Source organism: Ursus americanus, chromosome 2 (assembly GCF_024610735.1).
Source record: "Ursus americanus isolate L20-20 chromosome 2, mUrsAme1.1.p, whole genome shotgun sequence".
NCBI classification, from domain to species: Eukaryota; Metazoa; Chordata; class Mammalia; order Carnivora; family Ursidae; genus Ursus; species Ursus americanus.
In genome coordinates, this window is record NC_142128.1 from 4,192,289 (window position 1) to 4,214,612 (window position 22,324).

At 47.2% G+C, this 22,324-nt stretch overlaps 1 protein-coding gene across 3 annotated transcripts in view; it reads right to left on the bottom strand.

The window, feature by feature from the left end:
* RNF216 (ring finger protein 216) overlaps nucleotides 1-22,324 on the bottom strand; it is a 144,738-nt gene that overhangs the window by 3,239 nt on the left and 119,175 nt on the right. For all 3 annotated transcript variants that reach the window (XM_045813391.2, XM_045813390.2, XM_087867099.1), the window contains exons 15-16: nucleotides 14,393-14,615; nucleotides 400-469 (exon numbers count right to left, since the gene is read on the bottom strand). In XM_045813391.2, coding sequence (XP_045669347.1) covers nucleotides 400-469; nucleotides 14,393-14,615 — 293 coding nt within the window. The remainder of the gene's footprint in view (nucleotides 1-399; nucleotides 470-14,392; nucleotides 14,616-22,324) is intronic.

The following is a 22,324-nucleotide window of genomic DNA, read 5'->3' on the forward strand; positions in this document are numbered from 1 at the left end:
GCGTGCATACCAACCCCCCTCAGCTGTCCAGACCAAGTATTAACTCAGTGATCACCCTGGAAGGTGGTGGATTCCATGAAAGACTTTCTTTCAGAGCCAGAGCCTGGAAGGCTACTCCCAGAAACTCCATTTCATTCCTTTGTGACATCAAGAGAGGCCAGGGTGGGCCTACTGTCCAGTGTGGGTTCTGTCTGCCTCGTAAGTTCAAACCATCCCTTGGGACCTCCTGACCATCAGGGGGATGTTGAAACTCTCCTACGCTTCATAGCCTCTCCCATGTGGAGCTGGATGGATGCCTGGCCAGTCCCCGGCTGAGTGGAGGGCTAGCCATGAAACCCGCCCCCCGCCCCACATATGGAGTGCGCCAGGCACGGGGCCCCGTGCTGGGGGAGCGCTTGCCTCCATTCTTTCTCTTCTGCTCCTCTTCAGCCTCCTTCTGGATCTCCTCGATTAGCTTCTCATCATCTTCCTAGGAGAAAAGTAACAAGATGGTGAGCTTGCTCCAACCAGCTCCATGCGGTGCTGAGACCCCAATGGGACCTGGGGGAGGCCAGCTTGCTACCAGTCAGCAGACTACTCATTCCCAGACCCTGAGGGTCTCCTTGCTTCTTCAGTGGATGAGGCTCCCACAAGGAAGCCCATCTGAAAGGCCATGGCTGAGGAGTGGGGTTGTGCACAGTGGTGGCCACGTTGGGGAGGGGCAAGAGCCTGCTTTGTTCACTCAGCTGTAAAGCAAGCAGAGAGAGGACCTTCTGCAGCTCGGGGTGGGCAGACTGATAACCCAAGGGTTTGGGAAGGGGGTGGGTCTGGGGTGGGCAGGGCTTGAGGAGTTTCAGATCGAGAGTCTACAAACTCTGAGCACGGCACCCTTTTGTGCAAAGCCCAGCAGAGTCTTGCCGATTCTCTGACCTCAGGTGGACAAAGGCCTACTCAGGCCAGCTGAGCCCTGAAGCTGGCCTTTAGCTTCTAGACAGCTGGTAGGCTGTAGAAGGAGCTGTGTCCTGCCAGCAGAATGGCGGTCGGGGTGGGGGCCCGTGTGTGGGAGGAAGAACACAGCAGTTCAAGAGCGAGGTGAAGGGAGTAGAACATCACCAACTGCGTGGATTTGAACTTAACGACAGGCAGGCTTGTTTCCTGGGGTCTTCCAGCTGCTTCTCCAGGAGTCAGCAGCAGTCAAGCTGGGGAGAAGTGTGAGGAGGGCACTGGTTCGCAGTATGGGGGCAGGAGGGCAGAGACAGTCCAGTACTCAAGGAGGTGTTTCCTAGACGAGGCATTGGAGCCTCCCCACATGGCCAGGTGTGTCCCAGGCTGGAACGGTTTCAGTGATAGCTCTGGATTTTTCACGTTGACCTGAGGCTCTGACCAACTGATGGCACCCAGGGAACTTGTGAGATGTGAATGGAGGACCATAGAAAAGGCATGTGAGCTGGAGAGAGCACCCTCCCTGGACCAGCGGAGAGCGTGGTGGTCCCACCTGAGTGATGGACAGTGTGCATGTTTACTTAGCACGTTATTAATGTCACTGCCAAGACTGCAGTCAGGGATTTCACCATACACTTATGAACCTTGAGGACTCAAGAGTCAGGAACAGCTTTTAATCAGCGTGTATTGGACACCTCCTAGTGCTAGACACGGTTCTGAGTTTACTGGTTAAACTTCTGATCAACAAGGAGTCTAAAAGTCATGAGTAAATAGTTATGTAACATACTCCCTTTGGTAGATAAAAAAAATCTTAGGACAGAGTCACTGCAGGCTGTGGGCTCTGTGGGCAATAGCGGGGGGCTCTGTGGGCAATAGCGGGAGGCCCTGTTAAATTCACTGACGTTCTCCCACCCTCAGGCACCAAATGACAGACCTAACTCAATGGTTTCTAGGTTTTTTCCGCATTCTTTCTGACGTTTGGAAATTTTTTTTTTTTTTTAAAGATTTTATTTATTTATTCGACAGAGATAGAGACAGCCAGGGAGAGAGGGAACACAAGCAGGGGGAGTGGGAGAGGAAGAAGCAGTCTCATAGCGGAGGAGCCTGATGTGGGGCTCGATCCCATAACGCTGAGATCCCGCCCTGAGCCGAAGGCAGACACTTAACCGCTGTGCCACCCAGGCGCCCCCTGACATTTGGAAATTCTTAACACACAAGTCTTTCTCAGCCTCACCCTGCCAGGTGTTCAGAGCAAAGCAGAAGGAAGAGGAGAGAGAGCTACCAGGTGCTGAGAGGAACCCTCGAGGACGCCATGTCTGTCTCCCAGACACACAAATGCAAGACATGCAAATTCTCTATTAAAAACCCCAAGACATGGTCATCTAGCCTCTCTGTGAACATTCCAAAGGAGGGAACAGATTCCTCTACAAAGAACCACTAAGCCAACTGACGCAAAGGGCTTCGCTAACTCAGCACAGTTTGGTGGGCACAGTCTGAAGGTCTCTGTGAGAATGTAAAGACATGCTACCAATTATCTACAGAAGCTGACAAACCTCTTCATTTTGGTGCCAGTGGGAAGGTCCAGGAAAAAAAGATTTTTAATCTTAAAAAAAAAAAAAAAAAAAAAAAAAAAAGGAAGCGATCCAGAAAACTATCAGGTGGGAGAGCAGGTAGCTCCCACTAAGTGACTTGAACATCTCAGTCTCAATACCTCATCTGTAAAATGGGCTGCTGTAAGGACGAAATGAACTCAAGTATGTAAAGGACTTGGCACAGAGCACGCACTATTAAAGGCAGGAAGGTCATGGAAAACGGGAGAAATAAAGACTTTTTTTTTTTAAGATTTTATTTGAGAGCGAGAGCACATGAGCAGGGGGGAGGGGCAGAGGAAGAGGGAGAAGCAGACTCCCTGCTGACCCAGGGGCTCGACTTGGGGCTCAATCTCAGGACCCTGAGATCATGACCCCAGCCGAAGGCAGACAACCAACGGTGCCACTCACGTGACCCTAAAGTGTTAGCTTTTATTTTTAAAAGATTTTATTTATGTCAGAAGAGAGAGGATGCAGCACAAGCAGGGGGAGCAGGAGGCAGAGGGAGAAGCAGGCTCCCCGCTGAGCAGGGAGCCCGATATGGGACTTGATCCCAGGACCCTGGGATCATGACCTGAGCCGAAGTCAGATGCTTAAGCAACTGAGCCACCCAGGTGTCCCAGAAATAAAGATTTTAGAAAGATGAGAAGCTTCAAGAAAAAGTGGTAAAGACTGGGAGATGCCCCCAACATTTGCCTCTGTGGCTTCTTCATGGGGCAGGTACTGGGCTTCCTGACTGTATTAATTACGGCCACTGAGTAAATTGTCAGTTGCATCTAGAATAAGGGTCAGATGGTTCAGATTTCAACTTCCTCCGACTGACTGGAGTCACAGGACACTTTAGAAACTAACAACGAAAACGCTTTTCAATATATGTATTTTTTTAAAAAGATTTAATTTATTTATTTGCCAGAGAGAGAGAAAGTGCGTGCACACAAGCGGGGCAGGGGGGGGGGGGAGCGGCAGGCAGAGGCAGAGGGAGAAGCAGGCTCCCCGCTGAGCAGGGAGCCTGATGTGGGACTCGATCCCAGGACCCTGGGATCATGACCTGAGCTGAAGGCAGATGCTTAACCGACTGAGCCACCCAGGCGCCCCATGTATTTTTAAATTACATTTTTAGCCAAACATGTTAGACTCTAAGGTGAATACTTCTTACTTCATCTGGGGTGGGGGTTCCTTCCCAAGCAATTTCTCTTAAGCATTTAAAGCTCCTCAAGTCAAGAGTGAAGGCAGACTGAATCATACACTTTAAAAATGGCAAATCTTATTTTATACATATGTTACCATAATTAAAAAGAACTTTAACAAAAAGAGTGAATGTGGCAAGCTTAGGGTTGATTTTGAGATAAAACATGAAGACTGGTCCCCTTGGGTTTGGGCTGAGGGACAGATGGGCTCCCGAGGCCCTTCTGGAGGTGAGTTCCCTTGGGAAACATTCTAGGCGCCTTAAGTGTCATCGTTCATGGTGAACCAGGACACCTGCGAAAAAGGCTTGCCGCTCTGCAAATCTAGGACACACCTAGGCTGCTGGAAGTGGGGAACAATAGGAGGAAAGCAGATGAGAGAGCCGGGTGCAGGAGCTGGGTCGCCGAAGTACCTGACCTCCAGCACCCCCGGAAGGGGCTGAGTCACGCAGAGGAAATCCAGGCGTGCTGGAGCAGCCGGCTGCGGCAAGTCTTATCTTAAAGCAGCACTGGCTTCCTGACGGACAGGCAGCTGGTGCGATGAAAGAACTCCAGTTCTGGGGCTCCACAGAGCTGGGCTTGAGGACCCTGTTACCTTCTACAACCTGACCTGGAGCCCATTCACAGCAGGGTTACTGTGAGAGGCAAATGCTCTCTCTTTTACAAAGGGCCAAGCACAGCGACAGCAAGAATGGAAGTTAATGTTTATCGAGGGCTTACTACGTGCCAGCTTCTGTTGTAAGCACTTCACAGAGGCAGAATCTTCATAACCACCCCACTAGTAAGGCCCTATTAATTAATCCCCGTGTGACAGATGGGGAAACAGAGACTCTTCACCACATAAACCACAGCTTTCTGAACTGGAGCTTCTGGAGCAGGGACTGCAAGGCCCCTGGAACTCGGCCCGTCCGGCCCTGAGCGCTGTCGGAGGCCCTGCCTTGTTCTAGAACGAGTGCATCTTATCCTCCTTGAAATACAAGAGGATTCCTACTCTCTGGGATGGGCAGAACTCCGAAATCTCCTTTTTCCACTAAATACAACACGAGAATAGGTCAAAACAAAATACCTCCATTCAAGAAGATGAACAGCCAACACAGCAGAGAAGGGGGTCACTTTCCTGGCAACTTTTAGGGAATTCTTTTCTTGGTCAGCTCACCCAGAAGTGCACATAACATCCCTTAAAAAACATTCATTCGCCAGTGTCTGACTGGCTTCCCTTGGCAGCTGGCCTTTGAGACAAAGCCAGCAGACCCCTCTCACGCAGACGGAGCCAGGAGCTCCAGAGCCCACAAATGTCACCTCTGGAGCTAGAAGCCCAAGGTGCAGGCCAGGCTCTACCACTGAGGCCCAAAAGGACTTACTGGCCCACAGCGGCAGGGTCTCCTGTTCCCTCTGACAGGGCCGCCGTTTTTAGCCCATCTCCAGAGTGGGAACACACACTTCTAGATTTCCCTGCCTGATATGCTTTGTCCTGAGGCTACCAACTTACTTGCATATCACAGTTTTCCCAAGGAATTTTCTCTTTCTGCCACAAAAGATCAGTGTTTTGATTCTCATACACATTAAAGCAATTTTGGGAAAAAAAGTTTAATGAACACCCAAATAAAAAAGTCACCAGTAATTTCTCTCCAGAGAGGACTCCTGGGAATGTTTTGGCCCACTTCCCACTGGTTGTGTTTGCATCCCCACCTCACTCAGAAACCCCCCAAGGTTCTCTTCTGGAAGGCCAGCTCTGCACACTCAGGTCCTACCTCCTTGTGTCTTACTCTAGTTCACATGCACACGCCGTATCTTTCCCAGCCACGAGGGGCTGACAGAGATTCTCCCTGCGAGGAAACTGGCTCTGAGAAGCAGTTACATGCTGAAGATCACAGAGTCATGAGAGGTGAAATCAGGACCAGCACAGAGCCTGCTGCTCCTTCTGGGCTGGCAGCCCCCAGGGTGCCCGGGCAGTTAGGGCCCCTCCACTCCAGCTCCTTTGCCCTCTATAAGGCCAAACTGGACCCTCTTGAGACCCAAGCTCCCCTTCACACCCTGCCCATCCGGGCCAGCTGGGAACCGTGGGAGGAACAGACGGTTCTGTCAGTAGTCACTGCGATAGGCACCCCAAGCGGCCTTAGCGAACGGCCACTGAGGGTGACATGTCCTCCTGCACTCCTCCATCTGGCCTTTGGCATGGGCTTTAAGATGGATCCAGCAGGCCTGGATGATCTCCATTCTCTGTCTGCTTTCCGGCCCCTCCTAATCTTGGTGAAAATTTCCACACAGATCCATGGAATGTGCATATAAGCACGGCTAGGCTGAAAGAGGAAGGAGCAGACACCAGTCGGTGGCAGTCAAGATGTCCCAGGATGGGCGGGTCTCAAAAGACCGAGTGTAACAAAACACCCGGATAGGGTTTAAGAGAACCACCTAAGCAGTTTTTATCGCTACCCATGGCCACTCTGGGCAGGGAGCCCATAGCCCACAGCCAGATGCAACGAGGACTGTGAAGGGAACACAGCACCCACGGTGGGCCAGTGCTCCCCAAATGCAGTGTGAAGATAAAGGAATACAGCAGAATGGGGCGTAGAGTCTCACTGCCCCGAAGATCTGGACGAATACTTTAAAGGAAGAAATGAGTGGGTTGCATCTTAACAGGAAGAAGGTTTTATTTCCTCTCCCTGAATTCCTTTGAGCTCAGCAGGACACAAAGTGTTGGCCTGACTCAGAGGACTTGGACACGCCTGCTTCACATGGAGGCGGCGGAGAGCACGGCGAGGGCACGAGGCTGATGGCAGGGGCCGGGCTTCTCCAAAACACAGACTCAGCATGGCAGTCGCTGGCAGGAAGTGAGGTAGAGCTCGCCAGAGAGGTTTTAATTAAAAAAAAACAGCCCAAACCTCGACTCTGTAACCTGCCCCTCAATAAGGAAGCTTCGCAGCTCCGCCCGAGCAGCAGGGTCTGGACAGGAGGAAATGGAGAAGCTGCAAATGGTTTGAGAAAGAGGAGGTTTCTGCCAATCAGACATTGACAATAATCGCCAGCACAGGCTGAAGGGCCCTAAAATAGACGTGTGAACGATTGGCTCCAGACTGCTCTTGCCAAAGCTTTGAAAAGTCCCTTTGAGCCTGTTTTCTTCAACATTTCTGATCACCGTGGCTGGCCGCCTGCTTGCCTGCTGTCCAGCCTCCTGTGACTGCGGAGGAAGGATGGGTGACTTTTCTTCTTCATTTAACTTTTCTCCCCTTAAAAAGGTGACTGGGAATTCCAAGTCAACTGCTGCTTCCCTCCTGCGATTTTGGGGGGGGGGGGTTGAGGCTGGGATCCAGGTCATGTGTGGCTACAGCTGTTGTTAATAAACTTGCAATGATTTCATAAAAGGCTTCCAAAGGGCTGAGGATTTAGTTTCAAATTATTCCCAGATCGGCGAGCAACACCAGACCCTAACCCCCAGCTCCAGCTGTCCCCCTGCAACAGGAAATTGGGGGGAGGAGGGTGAGGCACAGCTCAGAGTGGCACATGCTGTGCAGCTGTGGTCTGGAATGGGCCAGTGGGGGGCTGGACGACGTGCTGGGGAGGAGCAAAGACAGCTGGGCTCTTGGCTGGCCTCTGCAGCTATCTCCTTAGGTCACTGAGACCCAGCACCCAAATGCCGTTCCATCTAGAGCTCCCCAGCAGGGACCTGGAGGAAGCATGGAATGTGGTCATGTTTTGACTCCTGTCAGGGTCAAGTCCTCAGCCTGGGGCCTGCTGGCATTCGCTGAAGACGACACTTATCTACATGCTGCCACCCTCCTTGGTAAAGTCCTCAGTGACACCTAAATCTGATCAAGGACACTGTCAAGATTTGGAGATGCCAGGCCCCCCTTCTACCATTGGCGACTTGCTCAATGGGGAAAGGGTCCAGCGATGGTTCTACCCCTCTATGGAGGCCCAGCTAGCTCGCTGGGCTCAGGGACCCCGACGAGCACCTACTTGGTGAGCTGCCAAATTTGTGACCTGTCGCTCCAGGGCGTGGAGACTTCTACAGTAAAAGGAGCTGACATCTGGTCCAAGACTGGGCTTGCATGCCACTTTTACCAAGCGACCGAATCTCGTTTTCCTCATCTGTGGACCGGGAAAGTAGTCCCGTCTCCATGTTGTAACAGAAAGGAGGGTATTTAAAAGTGACCAGAAATAAGATGCTGAGGGAAGCTGGGTTGATGGAGCAACAAGGGGGCTCACATTACCATCTTTGTTTCTTTCGTAGAAGGTACATTTAAAAAAGTTAAGGAAACAGGGGTGCCTGACTGGCTCTGTTGGTAGAGCATGTGACTCCTCATCTCAGGGTCGGGAGTTCAAGACTCACATGGGGCATAGAGACTATTATTATTATTTTAAAAGATTTTATTTATTTATTTAATTAATTTATTTATTTGAGAGAGAGAGAGAGAGAGAGAGAGAGAGAGACAGCCAGCGAGGGAACACAAGCAGGGGGAATGGGAGAGGAAGAAGCAGGCTCCCAGCGGAGGAGCCTGATGTGGGGCTCAATCCCAGAACCCTGGGATCACACCCTGAGCCAAAGGCAGACGCTTAACGACTGAGCCACCCAGGAGCCCCTATTTTTTAAGATTTTATTTATTTGATAGAGAGAATGTGTGCACAAGTAGACAGAAAGGCAGAGGGAGAGAGAGAAGCAGGCTCTCTGCTGAGCAGGCTGCTGACTTAGCCACCCAGGCGCCCCGGCATAGAGCTTACTTAAAAACAAACAAACAAATAAAAAGTTAAGGAAACAATGCTGAAGCCAAAATCCAGTTAATGACTTCACCTTTGGTCTACCTTTCCCATGGGCCTTCTGCCTCTCCTGGATCCACTCTGAAATGCTCCTCCCCTCTCCATTCCTGCAACACTCCCTCCACCTTTCCCTGGCCACTTAAACACGGGTCTCAGAGTTGTGCAGTATCTTCTGCACACTGGCCCCGCAGGGAGATGCTGGGCACCAGGGTAGTGTGGGTGGTGCTGGAGCCACAGATGGGAGCAGCCAGGCGGGTGGCTTAAAGACGCCATGAGAAACAGCCTTGGCTGGAGCCCCGTGCCACGTTTATGGACCACAGTCTTTGTAGAAGTGGGATGACACGTCTGCCCTAGAGAATGATTACAGAATTAAATATATTAGCACAGGTCAATGTCAGGTTCAATTCAATGTCGGCCTGGGAAAAATAAATAAGTCTCCTCACCAAATGGCTAGGCAGTAATGGTATCAAATTATAAACTGGTTGTAAAAGCTCCAGGGTTTTATTTGAATCGAACAATCTTTTATTTTCAAAAATCAAAGAAGTTATGGAAAATAATTCTGTGCAGTTTCTGGTAACCAACACCCAAGATAGACACTGACTTTGTTTTGTATTTAAAGAAGAAAAATGCTGTTAAGAATTCTGCCCCACTTCTTGAATCTAGACGGCCAGGTGACTGCTCTTCTGACTAAGGCCTTGCTAGCCCGTGCCGCTCAGTCAGCCGCAGTGGATCTGGATCCAGTCAAGCACCGGGGTACCTCTCCCTCCACTGCAAAACGACGTCTGCTCACTTATGTGTTCATATGTGGCTCTGCATTCTGCCCCCCAGTCAGAAAACTGTGGTTTGCTTCTTTTTGTCCTTCCTTTTAAAAACACATTTTGTTTTTTAAGACTTGTGGTTGAATGTTTTTGGCTTCATTTTGATAAGTGACAGAGAAGGCAAGTTACATTCGTCATTTTAGTTCTCATACGGAGTTCGTTCAGGTTCCCAAGCAATCTCTAGTCATTAAGGGATAAAACTCAACTTCTTTCCAAACCACGAAGGGACGAAGAGATTCTTCCTGGCCTTGCTGGTTAATTAAGCCGGAGAATAGGCTTGGATGACAGGGCATGCTTTGTTTCCCTGAACTTCTGAATGGCTTTGTGTTCTCAGAAGCCCCAACAGATGCTGGCTTGGAATCCAATCAGTCTCCTGGTGAGAATCAAGGAAACGGGGCTGATCCCAGATTTGATGGGAATGGGACAAATGGAACCAAATCTCTGGCTGTGGCTGCCTGAGGAAATCGGAGGGATTTGTATTTGCCTGACCTTCCTTTTGAACTTTATTTTGAGCAAATACAGAACCTTTTTCAGGGTGGACGACAATTCAACAAGAAAACTTACGGCACCCAAATAAGGTCCCGGGACACAGAAAACCTTTAACCAATCCACGCATAGTAGGAAAAGGGAGGTGGCAGAAGGAACAAGAACGAGCGGGAGGAGAAAGGAAAACAGTGCTGGCCGAGGAGGAGAGGCCAGCGGCTGAACCGCTGAACACCTTCTGGCGTGTAACTCCACTCAGCTCTTTGTTTCCAGAAGGCAACTCGGGGAGAGGGGGGGCAGAGGGAAGAGAACTTTGTAGGAGATACAGCTGAAGAAAAAGAATCCTATTTCCTCATGTAAATTCTAGAGATGCTCAGGCCCCATATGCTGGCTGCGCCGCACTGAGGAAGTGAGTCAGCAGAACTGCCAGGTCCCGGGAAGGTTTGTCCCAAAAGGCAGCATGTATCACACCCTGGTAAGCACTTGCCACCGTGGGCTGTACCGCCTTCCACTGAACCAAACCAACAACAGAAGGATGACCTGTCTGTTTACAAAGCCTGCCTTTTCCTTCAGTGATGGGGGCACGGTGGGGGTAGGGAGGAAGGCTTGCTGAGACTCTCAGCGGGTGGCAGAGCAATTCCTAGGTCCCTCAGCCCAATTTTCTGCCCAGTGAGGAGGTGGTTCCTGACAGTCACACACCTGGATTCCATTGAGGGCTCACCGATTTTCAAAACTGGGAGCTCCCAGGATTAGGGTTAGGCCAGGAGAATGGTTCGCTGTGGTTACCCTGACACCTCCTCTCGTTGGGCATATTGGAGATATTTGAAACCAGGGGTAAAGTCTGATGACTAACGACCTATGCTTTGGCTTATGAAGTGCTGGCATGAATCATGTTTTAAAGATACTTGGATTAATGGCCAATCTTGAAAAATCGGGAGATATTCAAGTCCAGATTTCCACCTTCTCTGGAGAATCTAAAGCCATGGTAACCACGAGTACAATCTCACCTGGCGACAATCTGTGGGAACAGAGTAGCAGCCTTGGTCAGGGCCTACACCCTTTCCGGTATGCCACTCCCTCACCATATCCTATTGCTCCAGACCTGGCCCACTTTACATTCTCTATCTATCTATCTATCTATCTATCTATCTATCTATCTATCTATCTATTTAAAGACTTTATTTATTTGACACAGAGAGAGATAGAGACAGCCAGCGAGAGAGGGAACACAAGCAGGGGGAGTGGGAGAGGAAGAAGCAGGCTCCCAGCGGGGGAGCCTGATGTGGGGCTCGATCCCAGGACTCCAGGATCACGCCCTGAGCCAAAGGCAGATGCTTAACGACTGAGCCACCCAGGCGCCCCTCTCCAATCACTTACGTTACTATTTGCCTCTGTGGAAACTTGGGTCTGAGACCCCAGCTACATGTTGTTGGTGTGCTATGTGTAAATCCTTTCATGTATTTGAGTGAGAGAGAATGAGAGCGAGAGCGCGTGCACATGTGCAGGGGGAAGTATGGAGGAAGGAGCTCGGAACCTGACATGGGGCTTGATCCCAGGACGCTGAGATCATGACCTGAGCCAAAATCAAAAGTCAACTGCTTAACCAACTGAGGCACCCTCCCACGTTTTTTTCCACCTTTTAAAATACAGATATATAGTATCACTTAAACTTTTTTTAAAGTAAACTCTACCCCAACTCTATGTGGGCTCAAACTCACGATCTAGAGGTCAAGTCGCATGCTCTCCTGACTGAGCCGGCCAGGTGCCCCGAGCATCCCTCCTTACAGCTGCACACAATACTAACGTGAGCTTCTCACTCCCGGGTTGCTCACTGCGGTACTTACATGTGAGGAAAAATAAAATTCTATCCTGTCTAATCCACTGCTATTTTGGGCTTTCTGTAACTCACAGTCAAATGGATTCTTATTATTATAGCGATGTTTATTAATTTCTTAATGAATCATACTACTCTTTACATATTAATGTTTATCTGTATCATATACGTGTTACAACAATTTCCCCCAGTTTTTCATTTACCTTTATCTTTGTTTATGGTGCCCTTTGCCAAACAGGATTTAAGTATTTTTAGTCTGGCCTTGATGTAACAATAAGAAGGGTCTTCCCTTCCTAGGGAATGATACAAGTAATTTTCTTTTGCTTTCTTCAAGTATTTCCGAAGGGTTAGCCCAGTGTTCCAAAAGAACTACTGAAGGTTTCTCTCTCCACATGGTAGCCAGTGTGATCTTGAAAACTTAAATTAGGCTAAGTCACCCCACTATGTAAGCCCTGCAATAGTTCCCACCGTACCTGGTTAGACCCACCAACCAGGTCTGGCTGGGCCCGCCTCTCTCACTTTCCTCCCCTAGCTCACTACCTGCAAGTCACACCAGCCTTCTTTCTGTTCCCTGAACAGGCTGAATTTGTTTGGCTTCCCTGGCCTGTCTTGCTCTTCCTATTCAGGCAGGCCTCTCTGCAAATGCTGCCTTCCAGAGAGCCTGCCCAGGCTCTGGGCAACTCCATCTAAAGGCAACCTCCCTCCCTCCACCCACCCCCCACAGCCTTCCTCTCATTGCTCCTACATAGCAGTAACTAGACGAAGGACCTGTTTCAGAGTGCCAACTCTACGATGAGAGGGCTTTTCTGCTTAGACTAGTTCTGGCAACACTGAATAGTTAAGAATAAAAGAACGAATGAATCTATCGTTTCTCCAAGTGATTTGAAATATCTTTAGAGGCGCCTGGCTGGCTCAGTCAGAAGAGCACACAACTCTTGATCTTGGGGTCATGAGTTTGAGCCCCATGTTGGGTATAGAGATTACTTAAAAAAAAAAAAAAAAAAAAAAAGAAAGAAATGATATTTTTTATCACACATTAAATTCTCAATTAATGTGTTTCTGGTCATTTTGTCTCTCTGATCTAGTTACTGGCTACATGGTTTTGATTAGTGTAGCTTAGTAAAAATTAGTCTCATTTTCAAAATTAGAGAAAATTTTTCAAGGAAAAAAAAAGCCCTACTGAATTTGAATGGGAATTGCAGCAAATGTCTAGATTTTAGATAGAAGTGATGTATCTGCAATACCAAGTCTTCCCTCTGAGGGACAAGGGTCTTCTCCACGATCAGGTCATCTTCCTTGTCCTAGGAAAGCTGAGGAGTCACTGGCTGTCACCAGGCCTCCAGGGCACTTTGGTGGACTTCCTCAGGCCTTTTGTTTGCTCCAAGTTAGCAAGGTTTTCACTTATACTCAATCTTTTTGGTAGAACAAATCCTGGCACATACTGCACTGCTATCCTTATAGCGAGTTGCAAACTTAAAAATTATCTTAAGAAGAACTGATACAGTTTATATTAAAACTTAAGAACAAAGCATATTTCTCTGTATGTTCATGTCTCTTGATGTCCTTCAATATAGTTTAACAGTTTTCTTCATATTTCTTGTTAAAGTTAATTTCTAGGATTTTATGATTTACATTGTGATATAATGTGAATGACAGTGAATAACATTCTGTATATTTATTTTGTTTCTAGCCATCTTTCTGCTGTTTCTAAGAGCTTTCCAGTTGATTATTTTCTTTTCTCAGGCTGATAAAGGTAGATTTCCCTTTCCTTATTACATATACAAGTGCTTACAACAGTGTCTGAAACACAGTGGGTGCCCAATAAACACTGGCAATTATGTTCTATTCTCTTAGCTAACTGAACTGACTAGCAGTTCCAAAACAAAACAGTGGTAATAGTCTTATATTTGATTTTTTGGTAATGCTTCTATGTATTTCACTATTAAAAACATGCTAAGGACTGTTCTCAAATATGGGGTTTAAAAAAATCATTCTTCTAGTACTATTCTTTAATCTTAAATCAAGAATAGATATTTGATTTTATTACATCTTTTCCCATTTAAAGATATCATATGGTGAGTTATATTAATAAAGCTCTTAATATGGAACCATCCCTGCATTTCTGGAACAATCTCACTTGGTTATAGTTTTCTTTTTTTTTTTTTTTCAGATTTTTTTTTAATTTTAGAGAGAGACCAATATTGAGCGGGCGAGGGGGGGTAGAGAAAGAGAATCTCAAGCAGACTCCCTGCTGAGCACAGAGTCCCATGTGGGGCTCAATCTCATGATCCAGAGATCATGACCTGAGCCGAAATCAAGATTCAGACACTCAACCAACTGAGCCACCCAGGCGCCCCCATCACTTGGTCATAGTTTCTATTTGCTGGTATTTTATTTAGAGAATTTAAAACCTATATTAAGTTAGAAGGATCTGTATTTTTCTTTTTTAGGGTTATCTCTGTCACGTTTTGGTATCAGCATTATGTTGGCTTTATACAAACGTATATAAAACCATCTTTTCTTGTCTGTGCTCTGGGACTTATTTCAGATGGCACAGAAAAATTTTATTCTAAAGGACTTTATTCTAAATGCTTGAAAGAATTTGCCCATAAACTTTTTGGGCATGCTGCTTTTCTGAGGAATAGCTTTCTGATTACTTTGTCATTTTTTCCCTGTGGTTACTGATCCATGTAATTTCCTATATTTTCATAAGTCACGAGGTGTTATGTATAGGCAAAATCCCTTTCATTACATCACCTTACCACTATATTCCTCTACAAAGCAATAAGTAGCCATGCATTCACTTACGGTGGGGTCGGTCCAGAGAGAGCATCTTGAACACTCCTGGCAAGGGGCTCCCGGTGAGCGAGGATGCTGGCAGAAATGGTCATATCCACTGATAGATACTCGACAGAGGTAGCACATTTGGGCACCACAGCGGCAAGACATGCGGTTGCAGCCTTCAGATTTGATGAGGCCAGTCCCACACTTGTGGCATTTTCTAATGCGGGCTGCGGTCATTTTTTCTTCACTGAGAAAAGAACACATGAATGGAGACAGCAGGGAAGAAGACAAGGAAAGAAAAGTACTCTGGGCACTAAGTACGTCTTCCCAAGGGTGACTGCCTAAGCCCTTTTGGTGACATCTCGAGAGTGAAAAGAACCTATGCTTTGGAGCTGAGAACTACATTCAGTTCATTAGTTGTATGACCGTGGATAAAGTACTCAACTGCTTGGAGACTCAGTTCCCTCATTTTTAAATTAGACCCAACTTTTTTCATCATTTTTTTTTTTAAAAGATTTTATTTATTTATTTGACAGAGATAGAGACAGCCAGCGAGAGAGGGAACACAAGCAGGGGGAGTGGGAGAGGAAGAAGCAGGCTCCTAGCGGAGGAGCCTGACGTGGGGCTCGATCCCATAACGCCGGGATCACGCCCTGAGCCGAAGGCAGACGCTTAACCCCTGTGCCACCCAGGCGCCCCATTTTCATCATTTTTTAAAAAAAAGATTTTATTTACTTATTTGAGAAAGAGAGCATGAGCAAGAGAGCACAAGCAGAGGGATCAGCAGAGGGAGAGGGAGAAGCAGATTCCCCACTGAGCAGGGAGCCCCACGCAGGGCTCAATCCCAGGACCTTGGGACCACAACCCAAACCAAAGGCAGCTGCCCAACTGACTGCGCCACCCAGGCGAACCTCTTCATCAAGCTTTGAGGATTATTACAGATAAGATAGAAAGTACCCTGGCACAGTGCCTGACACCTACCACTCAGAAAATTATTATTCTGTTTGTTAAAGGAGTCCCTGAAGGCTTAAAACGGAGAGAAAAAAAACTCAGGGTCTTCCTTAAGAATGTGTTTAATATACAAAAAGCTGGCTAACAAAGAGCCAGTAAGCCTAAACCTTAGTTACGTATACACTTTGGATTTTACCCATTTTTTTTTTTTTAAGAGGTGGGGGGAAGAGGGGAGGCTGGGAAGAGGGAGAGAGAGAATCCCAAGCAGGCTCCACGTCCAGTGTGGAGCCTGATGCAGGGCTCGATCTCACGACCCTGAGGTCATGTCCTGAGCCAAAATCAAGAGCTGGACGCTTAACTAAGCCACCCAGGTGCCCCACCCCCACCTTGGATTTTAAATACTTAGTGTGGAGTGGGGAGACACAGCTGGGGACAATCCAACAGCCAGTTTGTAACTTTTTCCTGTTGGCAGTCCCCACCTCCATGTCAAAATCCCACATTCCCAGACTCCCTTTTAGTGATGGTATTGGCTTGCCCTTAAGGAGGAGTTGGCCCTGGCCAATGGAAAGCTTGTAGGAAAGCTACTTGTTTCCAGAAGCACTTTAACTGATATGGAGGGGGCAGATGACTAGAGCCAAAATGACACATCTTGGCTCTTTACCAAGAGCTGGCACTGCTGAATTAGTTTCTTCTGTAGTGCACTGTTCTTAACTCTAAAATAATACTTGCTACCCTGGCCTATAACTGTGTGTGTCTTCCTCTACTAAGCTGAGTTCCTTGAAGGTGTCAAAAAGCATGCCTATGGAGACTAGGGAAGGCAGGAATGACCCCAAAGGTGGAGAAGCACTGAAACTGGGACTTAACTCAGTGCTCTGAGCACTTCTCTTCTTTCCAGGCAGGAACCCAGAGTGGTGGCCAGAGAAGTGCTTCCCTGTAAAGACTCTCGACAGTCTGGGGATGAGTTCTGACCTGCAGGCTCTTCCCTCACACTGAGAAACAGCTTCTTCCTCCCACGGCTCCCAGGGTTTCTGCTAAGTAAGGGAAGCCAGGTGAGTCTAAGGTCAGCCAAGTGTTTTTAATTACTGATATTTAGAAGACTGTTGTAGTTTGCTTCTTAGAAGCTAGATCATGTGCTTAAAAATAGAAAAATGAACTAGGAAAATTGGCTGCTATTCATTTAGGTCTAACTTTTGAATGGCCCAAAATGCAGGAAGGCTCTGGCTTGAAAAGAATTTAAACCCAGTTCAAGTTACAGAAGAACAAATGAGTTCTAAGTTTTGCTGAATAGGAAACATCATCAAGGAGACAAAGTTTAAATAAAGTGAATTTGTTATTGTCAACTTAATAATATAGCACACATGTTCATGATTCGGTTATCAGCAACTGTGAAGACACTTCTCAATACTCCCTGTTAAGACTTATAAGGTTCTGATGCAAAAGTTTCCAATATGAAAACCTGTGTTCAAGACACAACTGCAGTTTTCTATAGCACAAGGTTTCTGTGAAAGAGCATCTTCAAGACTGATGTGTGGCTTTAAGCTGTCATGCTCTGGGGGCCTGGGGCTGGCTTTTTCCCTGGGTAGCTGCTATGGCTATAGTGTGGGAGAGAAGTGGATGAAAAGAACCAAGGTTGGGGCGCCTGGGTGCCCCAATCAGTGAAGTGTCCAATTCTTGCTCTTGGCTCAGGTCTCGATCTCATAGTCATGAGTTTGAGCCTTGCACTGGGCTCCATGCCCAGCATGGAGCCTGCTTAAAAAAAAACACCAAGGTTACGGAGTCCTTTCCTAAAGGCTTGGGAAGAGGGTGAATTTACTTGCTTGCTCTGTTCCACCAAGCTGTCAGTCACCAAAGTAATAACGGATATGGGAAGGGAGAAAAGGCACTCCTAGATGAATGGAGCAATATGTAGAGTGCCCACCACTCAACATTGCTCTGAAGTTCACACAGATGTTCAACAGTACATGAATATCCACTCAAGGCCTCATTTCTGCACTCATACGACGAGTACTAGGCAGGGCCAGAATGACTCTGTACCAAAAAAAGACAGCTTTCATGGACTGTGGTGACCACCTATCCAGTTAACAAAAAGTGCAAAATGGGATGAGGAGAAATCAGTTGATTCTTTTGGGAGAAAACTGAATTGGGAACTAGATTCTGAACTAGGCAGGAAACAAACAGCCCACAGGATGTGTTTCTGGGCAGGACAGGAAGAGAAGCCTGAGCTGCAGCTGTGTCTCCTGACCTTGTGTTCAAACAGGAAGGTTCAGTCCTTCCCCTACATAACCACTCTAGACCTTAGAGCTCCATGAGTATTTGTTCTCACCACTTTTAAGTATGTTGGGAATTTCTGTTTGGGAGCACTCTTCATTTTTTGTGGCATACACTATTCAAAAAGTTAGATGGCTTTCCTTTGTGAATGTTTTTGTTTTTTTGTTTTTTGTTTTTTTTTTTACTGTGGTAAAACGCACATAAAAATTCCGTTTTAGGGACGCCTGGGTGGCTCAGTCAGTTAAGTCTCTGCCTTCAGCTCAGATCATGATCCCAGGGTTCTGGGATCAAGTCCCGCATCGGGCTCCCTGCTCAGCGGGAAGCCTGCTTCTCCCTCTCCCTGCGGCTCCCCCTGCTTCTGCTCTCTTGCTGTCAAATCACTGCTATCTAGTTCTAGAACATTTTTATCATCCTCAAAGAAAACTCCACACCTATTAAGCAGTCACTCTCCATGCTCCCCTTTCCGCCGCAACCCCTAATGTGCCTTCTGTCTCTAATGGACTTGTCTATTCTTTACACAGGCAATCATCCACATGCCTATGGACCTTTCATATAAATGGAACCACATGAGCTGTGGCATCCTGGGTCTGGTCCCTCTCACTGAGCAGGTCTCCGAGGTTCGTCCGTGCTGTAGGATGGACCTTCATTTTCTTTTTATGGCTGAATAATATGCCATTCTGCGGGATACTGAACTTTGTTTACCCTTCATCAGTTGAAGGACACCTGGGTTGCTTTCTTCTTTGGTTACTGTGAATAGTGCTGCTAGGAACATTCATGTACAAGTTTTTGTTGGAATACCTGCCTCATCTCATAGCAGTTATTATGCTGTATTTTATGATTCAGCAACAGTAAACAGCTTATAATCCCCTGTGTGTACCCTGCTGTTTCCTATTTTTTCACACTTGGCAACTGGCAGAGAGCCAGGGAGTAAGGACTACATGGTGGGGAAAGGAAGTGAAGGCCTTGGAGGACCCCCTCTCTACAGAAATACCAGATTCCTCTGACATCTTTGAGATCGGTGCCACAGTCAAAGACTTCAAAGGCGCAGTAGTGCTGATTCTCAACACATCTCCTTTTACTTGTTTTACCTGTACGGAGAGTGGGTCTTGGAGAACATTACCGTACTGTATGTTCTGTTTGGAGAATGTGCATTACCATAAGCCTCACTGGGGGCTGACCCCACCTGCAGCTGCTGTTCCAGACGTCTTTTTACCAGGGCAAATAAACACAGCCTCTGGCAACTGTATGCAGCTTCTGATCTGGAACATGCTTTCTCTGTCCAATACACAGAGAACACCAGAAGCAGGTGACAAGGACCTTGATCATCTATCGTCCAAAAGGGCAATACGCTGGTCTACTATTAAAATAACATGCAGATAGAACCGGGGTGCATAAAAGTAGCAGGTACTCTAGATACAGTAATATGGTATATGCATGCCAGAAGATGGGAGATAAATCCCTTGGAAATACAGAGATCTGTAATCTCTCTGATGCTCCAGTGGTGTGGAGGTCACGCGTGTGTATGAGGCTACTCCATCCAAAGTTGAGCACGTTACTGTATCTTCTATCCCCTACCACGAAGAAAGAAGTGAGACATTTGGGAGGCCTTTCTGGGTTTTGTTATTAACATATAATCACACTTGGATGTGCCAATCTGTTCCATTTACTGCTGATACGAAAGGCTGCCAGGTTTAATTAGGGCCCAGATCAAGACCCTGAATGATGCTGGTGGCAGGAACTGACAGGACAATCAGGATGGAGGTTCTGCTTCCAAAAGTAACCAACTCTTCTCCTGCTGAGAAACATCTCCTGACCCGTGACCAAGTCTTGGAGTAGTCCAAATGGCTGACCACGGGGCATGGAGAACCGGTTTATAGAGCTGGACAATACTCCATCTCCAACTGTGAGTATAATACATATAACTTGAAGGAGTCCTAAATGCAAGAAGTCACCCGTTTAAGTGCTTGTGTCATGTCTGTAAATCAGGGCCTTCTGCTTCAACCAACCAACCAACCAACCAACCAACCAACCAACCAACCAACCATGAATGTTTATGGGAGATTTCGGTGCCAAGAATCATTCTGGGCACTTGGGCAGTTTCATCTTCATAATATGTAGATGCAAGTATGCTCTGTACTTAACAGATGAAGAAAAACTGAGGCAAAGAATAACTAAAAAATTTGTTCAAGGTTCTTAACTACAGCTATCCATAGAGATCACTCAATAAATCTGTACTGACTTTATCAGTAAGACATCCTTCTTAGGGGCAGAACAAAGGCTCAGGGGGCAACAAAAGAAAACCTCTGCTTCTCCTAATCCAAACCAGATATAACTTGTCCACAGTAACAAGAGCAAATTTTTTGGGGCAATGGCTCATGAACTGGCTGAAAGACAACTCCAAACGACAAATTTAGAGTGTTCTTGCAATAGCTCAAGTGCTGGACTAAGTATATTGCCTGACAAGATGAATACTTTGAAGAAAGAGTAATTTTGGACATGGCCATCACTTTAAGGCCATGCCACTGGGCAGCTGGTGGCCACTCTAAATCATAAAGGCTGGCTGCTAGGGGTAAGCCTAGATTTGAGGAAGTAACGCTAGACTTTTCTAGTTGGAGTGGCATGTGTGATTACTACGTATGTCATTGATTGTTGCCATAAACTTAATCACATCCACAAGGTCCCTTCGCCATGTCAGGTAAAGATATTCACAGGTTCTGGGGATTAGGCCATTCTGCCCACCACAGTCTGCCCTCCGGCCTCCAGATTCATACCCACCCTACACCCCTACAGTCATCTCAGCCCGGGACCCAAAGGTCTCAATCACCATGGTGTCAGCTCTGAGTCCCAAATGTCACCATCTAAATCAAGTACAGGTGAAGACTCTGGATATGACCCATTCTGGGACATTCTTCCTCTCCAAAAAGGGAGAAAATGGAAAGAAAAAAAGGAGCCATCACTTATAATCAATTTAGAAATCCAGCTGGGCAAACTCCCTCAGATTTCAGATCTGAGAATCCTCTGTGGTCATGGTGCTACTGAGCACACCTTCCTTTTCTCAAGAAAGGTAGCATGTTTGCAGCCGAGCAATTTTTAGTCAACCTGCTTCCTTTCTCTAGAGTTCTGGGCATCTGGTGGACTTCTTTCCTTCCACACACACTGTATGTCTCAGTCCAAGCTGGCAGTGTTTCTGTTGACACGAGCATTCTCATCCACACCTGGTGCCTAGACAAGCCCATCTCTACTTTCAGGCTTCTCCTGAGATGGCCGAGGGGTGATGCCTGAGTTTCCTAGAGGCTCCCTCGTCTGACTGAAGGGATCTGAAGTGTTCCCCCCCTTGACCTCCTCGCTTTACATGACCGAAGACTTTGACATCTGGAACACATCCTTGGTCTTCTAAGAGAATGCTTTTCCTGACAGCTTAAGTCTTAATTTTGGAGTCTTTTGTCACCTGGACGGGATGGCAGTTTCAGAAACAACCAAATCCTGTTTCTGCCCCTCAATCTCTCCTTCCGCTCGCACTTTCCTCTCGCCAGCGCTCAGCCCACAAGTTTTCTCAGCTACATGTCCAGACCCATCACCTACACCTTCTGCTTTCTGCACGACTGCAGACGAACCAGCTAAGCTTCCTGCCACCAAAACGAGAACACGCTCTGCGCTTACTTCTGAGGCCTTATCGGCAGACCTTTACGGCCACAGCTCCACGAGCAGTCTGTTCGTGGGGATTCTAGTATTCTCCAAGGCAATTTTGGCTTTGCCCATAATGCTCCTCACTTGCTTCTGAGCCCTCAAGGGGAAGGTTTTTAAAATCCCTACTTCCACTAGTTCAAGGCAATCTAGGATTTTTCTACCATGCTTTCCAAAATTGCTCCACCCTTTACCCAATTCCAAACCTACTTCCACATTTCTAGGTATTTGTTACAGCAGCACCCCACTTCTGGCCCCCAAATCTGTGTTAGTTTCCTACTGCTGCTGTAGCACACCACAATTTTATTAGCTTAATGTAATACAAGTGACCTACCTAATCTGTAGGTCAGAAATCCAACACAGGTCTCCACAGAGAAGAATCAAGGTGTCATTGGGCTATGTCACCTACTCTGGGGGAGAGACTCTGTTTGCTACTCCTGCAGGCTGTCAGCAGAATTCATTCTTTGGGGCTGTGGGACTGAGATCCCCGTTTTCTTACTGGCTGGCAACTGAAGGTTGCTCCTTGTTTCTAGAAACGGCCACATTCCATGGCTCACAGCCTTCTTCCTCCATCTCCAAAGCCAGCAGCAAGAGGTGGAGTCCTCACATCATTCTGGGTCTGCCCATCACTACACCTCTATCTGACCACAGAAAGGCTCTCTGCTTCTAAGGAGTCATGTGATTAGACTGGGCTCACCTCGATAATCCAGGATCATCTGTCCACCTCAAGGGCCATAACCTTAATCACATCTGGAAAGCCCCTTTGGCCATATAAGGTAACAGGCTCACAGGTTCCAGAGATTAGGGCAGGGACATCTTTGGGGGTCATTAGTCTGCCTACCAAATTTGTGGCAAAGAACAGTCGGGAAACCATTTGCTTAGATTTAAAACCCTGCTATGCCACTTACTACCTGTAGGATCAGGTGCAAGTTTCTTGGGCTCTATGCCTGTTGTATCGTTTTGTAAAACGAGGATAATCGTACCTACTTGTGGTGCACACTGGAAGACTGTTAACTGCCCCTAATAGTCACTTCCCACTTCATTCTCTTAGTA